General features: G+C 34.8%; 1 protein-coding gene across 1 annotated transcript in view; it reads left to right on the top strand.

The window, feature by feature from the left end:
* LOC107706544 (intermediate filament family orphan 2-like) overlaps window positions 1–4,988 on the top strand; it is a 59,443-nt gene extending 54,455 nt beyond the window's left edge. Inside the window, exons 5-8 of the mRNA XM_016510290.1 lie at window positions 1,607–1,746; window positions 3,195–3,354; window positions 3,448–3,455; window positions 4,901–4,988. Of these exons, the coding sequence (XP_016365776.1) occupies window positions 1,607–1,746; window positions 3,195–3,354; window positions 3,448–3,455; window positions 4,901–4,988 (396 nt within the window). The remainder of the gene's footprint in view (window positions 1–1,606; window positions 1,747–3,194; window positions 3,355–3,447; window positions 3,456–4,900) is intronic.
* The last annotated feature ends 938 nt before the right edge of the window (window positions 4,989–5,926 follow it).

Raw genomic sequence — 5,926 nt, 5'->3', positions numbered from 1 at the left:
GGGCTCATCAAGGGCATAACTGAATAAGTACTAAAGAGCGGAGTCATTGTAGCCCAGCCCCTCTGCAGCATTCCTAAACTCCATGGCAAACTCCCTCAGATCAGTCCCTCGTTGACGGAGGGAGCTCAAGGTATCCAGCTGGAGCATGCGCTGGTAGAGGGGGCTGGAGAGAGTGGAGACCGGTAGATGGAGTGAGCCATTTCTCCGCTGAGTCCTCATGTTGGCTGATCCGTTCTGTCACGGTGCTTGTGGAGAGATGAAGCGAGGACTCAAGTGCAGGATGAATGGTTCTTTCTTTTAATAATAAAATGAAACAAAAACAAACTAAAACAACCCCGAGGGGGAAAAACAGACAGGCAGGCTAGGAACTGCACTACATGCAGACATAACACACACAACGAAAAAACGACGGAAAAAACAACGAAAAGACACCAGGAGAATAAATAGGAAACCAACTGAGGAGGCTAGCGAGGGAGACACAGGTAGAGCAACTTAAACAATAACAAGGTAACAAGATGGTCGGGGCAAGACAAGAGACAGGAGAGAGCACATGGCACCAAACAAACACAACACAAGCCATGTGCTCACAGAAAACAATGTCATCTGGTGGCCATCCTGGGCACACCCGCTGAAGACTGTTACACATTCACTGCGTGATTTAGCCTTTTAGAATAGAATGCAGTTAGAATGTTATGAAAGAAAAATATACCTCTGTATAGGTTTTTGTTTTTCTATATTTATTAGATATGATATACTTAGTATAGAAGATATTAGATATGTTATTAGATATGATATATTAGTATAGAAGCCTGAAGAAGCCTATAATTGCAACTTTTTTTTTTTTTGCAATTGCTAATTAAGAATTGCAGGATATAAACTCGCAGTTACAAGTTATAAGGTCAGATTTGCGTAATTTCAACTCGCAATTCTGAGAAATAAAGTCAGAATTGTGAGATATGAACTTGCTATTGCGAGTTTTAAAATCTGAATTTCGTGATATAAACATGAAATTGCGCATTATAAAGTCAGAATTGTGAAATATAAACTCTTATAAATATAAAGTATTTTCTCGTCCTCAGAATCAGACTTTATAACTCGCAATTGCAAGATCATTTCTCAAAATTCTGAGAAAAGTCATAATTGCAAGATATAAGTCATGTGATCGCAAATGTGATATTAACTTTATACGACAGTTCAAAAAACATGACGTTAATATTAAGTGAGTTACATTTTAGACACAATATTCTGTTTTTGTTTATTTATTTATTTTTGTTGTTGTTGTTTTCCACCAAGAAAACCAAATAAAGCTGGGGCAGAACATTTGTGCATACACTGCAGTCGGTTCCTGAATTAGTCTGTTTTTGTATGAATCATTTGAGTCAATAATTCAATAATCTATGAATAAAGACAGCCACTTGCTTCATTTCTAAATTAATTTCAACGGAATCGTTTGAATGAATGATTCAAAGAATCACTCATTAAGACAGGGACTTGTCGCCACCTACTGGTGGTTTTTAGTGTCATATTTATTTTTCCATGGCAGGCCTAAACCAGCCGAGGTACTGGCATAAAATCACACTAAGTAAATATCGTTTGTGTGTCTTAGATGGCTGTGGTGTGCAAGAAGAAGGAGAAGAAGCCAGTATCAGATGAGGAAAACTCAGAGATGGATGCAGATCCCAGCACTTCGGAGGAGGACGTCCCCTTCAACATCACAGACGAGATGAAACGCATGCTCAACCACCTGTGAGTCCTCACAAAACTCAAAACAGATTCAGGTTTCAGCCTGTGATCTGTGATCATCTCATGCTTACACTCTGGCAGCACCAAGTGGAGATGCAAAGAATTGCAGAAAGACTAAAGCATTTTTTTGGTGGTGGGGGGCGGGGGTATTGTGCAGGTTGCTTTTTTCCCATGTATTTGTAATGAGTGGGGACTGAGATTTTAATCTTTCAACTTTGATGTCATAATCATGTAAAGCTGGTATTTCTGTGTTTTTCTAATTCTCACATTCACACTTTCACTAACAGCTTTAGCTGCTATTGTAGCGCAAACCAAAGTGCCTGATTCTGATTTCCTCCTCAGATCTGATATTTTTGAGGTTCTTCACATTGTACTTTTGGAAATATGGATCATATCATACACTGGTCTTAACTGCAAAACTTCTTATCTGACACGCATGCAAACAAGTAAGAAGTAAACACAACTTGAATACACATTTCATTCAAAACACAGTGTTAATATAATTGAAATGTCATTATAAAGAAATCAACTTATATTTGGTTGGAGTATTGCTTTAATTGCTGAATTACATTTCTGCAAAAATAGCATTAATTCCATCTAGTTTTTTAGACGAAAAATTTAGTTTACTGACTCAAATGAATAATTAATTACAAATGACTAAAACAGTAATGAAATCAAGTCATGTTAAGTTGGAGTGTTTCTTTAACCCTGTAAAGCATTTATTTGTTTGACATTTATTTGTTCATCTCTCAGTCATCATTGTATTGCATTGCATTATATGTTTTGATCATAAAACTAAGCATTTAAATATCATCTCACTAAGATATATTATTGGAGATATAGTGTGACTGATATTTATATGGATTCATAAAGATCTCATTGATTTACATGACAAGCTATCAGAATTTCACTTTACATTTTGGCCATGTAAATATAAACATCTGCACCAAATTGCATGTTTTTGCTCAATTTGGGCTTCTATATTCATACTATATGAGCCATAAAAACCTGATGTATTACATAGGACAAAAAAAAAAAAAAAAAAACAAGCGAACTTTTTTATATATATTTAAACAAATATTTTGTCTAAAATTTCAAAAAACTATTCCATTTAAAAAAAAAGAAGATTTTTCTAAATATAATTTTATATGTCAGGCTTATATATACCAGGCTTTCACACTGAAGTCGCATTGCAAAACAACAATTACACATCCAAATTCCATAAAACTGCGAGTGCAAATTTTGCCGTTCACAGTGAGGGAAAAATCTGATTTGGGCCTCATTTAACATGTTTGTGTATGTACGCGTCCTGTTTCGTGCTTGTCTATACTCTCGTCTTGTGCTGGCCATCCGAGACAGTCTTCACTGTCTGCTCTTTCTCTCTCCTCTCTTTCCGTCCCTTTCTTTTTCCTCACATGCAGACATTGTTCAGATAACTCATTTGTTGCTAGGCGGGAGACGTTTGAGATCGATGATGACTGTGACAGTTTGACGTGGGAAGAGAACGATGATACGCTGCTGTTATGGGAGGATTTCAGCAACTATAACATGCCCTACGGCCTTACTAACAACACCGGTGCCCTCGACTGCAACGGAGACGCACAAGAAGCGGTCAGTTTCCATATACACTAACGGTTCATATGACTGGGCTTGTTTTGAAAAAAGTATCTTCTGCTCGCCAGATCTTGTCTGATTAAAATACAGGAAAAGCTGTAAAATTGTGAAATATTATTCAAATTTAAAATGAGTGTTTTTTATTTGAATATATTTTAAGATGTAATTTATTCCTGAGATGCAAAGCGGATTTTTCAGCATCGTTACTCCAGTCTTCAGTGTGGCATGATCCTTCAGAAATCATTCTAATATGCTGATTTGAAACATTTCTGATTATCATCAATGTTGAAAACAGTTGTGCTGCTTCCTATTCATGTGAAAACAATTTTTGATTAATGGAGAGTTCAAAAGAACAGCATTTGCTTGAAATAGAATTTTTTTGTAACTTCATAAATTGCATTAAAATTTTATAGGGCTGTTTTTCAGCTCTTTGTCACAAAATATGTTAAATGGCCTCATAATGTTTTTATGTGGAAAAATATTGTGGATATTTTTCCATTTTAATTTTAATTTTGTGTATAAATGTCTTTAGAATGAAAAACACACAGATCACTGTCATAGCTTGCACAACTTTATTTAAAGATACATGTAATTAATGATCTGGTCTTTCATCAGGCGTTTTTGTGCTAAAATGTGACATTTGGAAGTGTAATCAAAGAAGAGACGCCACAAATCATGGCTGATATTATTTCTCATTCATGCATCACACACTTGGTTCAAGTTGGGCACACTGCATTGCAGGACACAGTGTTTTAGTATCACTAATATAATATGTAGTTAAAAATAATATAGTTTATTAGTATTATGAATTAGTTTTTATTTTTTTCTATTTTCCATTTTAATTTTAATTTTAGTTATTCAAATGATAAATCACTTCTATTTTCATCTGAGGTTTTCTTCTCTTGTATGACAAGGCTGATCATTTCTTTTTATTTACAGCAATTAGGAGTGGCAATATATTAAAAGAATAAAATCAAATAAATATAAATAACTTACTGGATTTTCAATAACTTAATAGTCCTCTGGGTTTGCGCTTTTTATTATCAATAAATGTTCACAATTTAAATAGCAGCTTCAAAGGAAAAAATATTTTAGAGAACTTAATAAAAAATTCCAATCAGGACACAGTGTTTTAGTATCACTAATATAATATGTAGTTAAAAGTAATATACTTTCTTAGTATTATGAATTAGTTTACATTTTTTTCTATTTTTAACTAAATATTATTTTAACTAAGTATGTTTAATATCGTAATAGTTTTAATGAATTTTTTTATAAATTTTCATTTCAGATTTAGTTTGAATTATTTTTATTACTTATTTTATTACATATTTTAATTAAGTTTTAATTTTTTAAGTTGAGAAATGTTTAAGTTTAAGCATTTTTATGTTATTTTATTTTAGTTAACATTTATTTTGTTTTCAGTAATTAAATATGTTTCTTCATATACAGTATAGACATATATACTGTATATATACACCATTTCCTGAGAATAAGTTTTTTTTTTTGTTTGGATTTTAATAAATTGTCTTCTTTCTATCAGCTCTTCTGCGAGCAGTGACTCAGGGAACACTGACGAGATACAAGACGAGTCGGACAAGGACGGAGAGACGGAGGAGCCAATCAGCTGATACCTGCCCAGGCTGACCCCGCCCTCTTCCCCCCACGAGCTCCAGTCAGCTCTCGGGCCTCCCAGCAATCGGCCAATGGCGTTACACTGAGGGACAGAGCCCACTCACACAAACCCCAGATCCTGTAGGTGCTTTAACGTCTCCGTGTCAGAGTGGGGTGGAGTTGATGAGGGTTGATTTTGTGCTTCGACATCAATATCGATGCGTCACATGGTGCCACAGCTATCACAGGACGGCCTAACTATGAATCAGATCAATCCCAGCCAAAATACATCAAACAATACACCCGATCAAACCTGAAATCAAGTCCATATCTCGATTAGAAACCGGAAAACGTTCACGCAACATGAATGATACATAAGACTGAAAGCCTATCAGACCAAAACAGACTGAACTCCTTGCGATTGAACACTTCGGAATGCTTTCCTTAATATCTGTGGCTTTTTATTTTTCTAAAAACTATTTCAGAAATCAACAGTTTACTGCAGAAACATTTTGGCCTTTTTAAGCCCGAATCCAGTCGGCGAATGTGGAACACAGAAAAAGCTCACGCTCTATGCAATCAGCCTTATTTTGTGATCTGTGTTTTCCCAGCTAACAAAACTATGCTCTTAGAATGTTTTGCTGACGTTCCCAGTTAGTTAGGTAAATGTTATTTATGAATGTTCTCTGAACATCAAAATGTCCAGTTTTCATCAAAATGTTTTAACCCTCTGGTGCTCTTCAACATATTTTTTTACCCAAAAATTATGTTTTGCGTTTTTTTTTTTAAGATTTTAGTCAAAAAGGTTAAATGGTTGTGAAAAGAATAGTCACACTTGTATTTTTCATAATCAAAAAATGACCACAGTGGAAATGAATGGGAAGTGAATTTTATCTAGTGGAAACGTTTGGTACTGCGCTCAAAGACAGTCTTACAGAAAGCTGATTTTTTTTTT

Source organism: Sinocyclocheilus rhinocerous, unplaced genomic scaffold, assembly GCF_001515625.1.
Source record: "Sinocyclocheilus rhinocerous isolate Xijiao unplaced genomic scaffold, SAMN03320098_v1.1 scaffold3097, whole genome shotgun sequence".
Lineage (NCBI taxonomy): Eukaryota > Metazoa > Chordata > Actinopteri > Cypriniformes > Cyprinidae > Sinocyclocheilus > Sinocyclocheilus rhinocerous.
The sequence above is the reverse complement of the archived record's forward strand: the minus strand, read 5'-3'. Positions and strand labels throughout refer to the sequence as shown.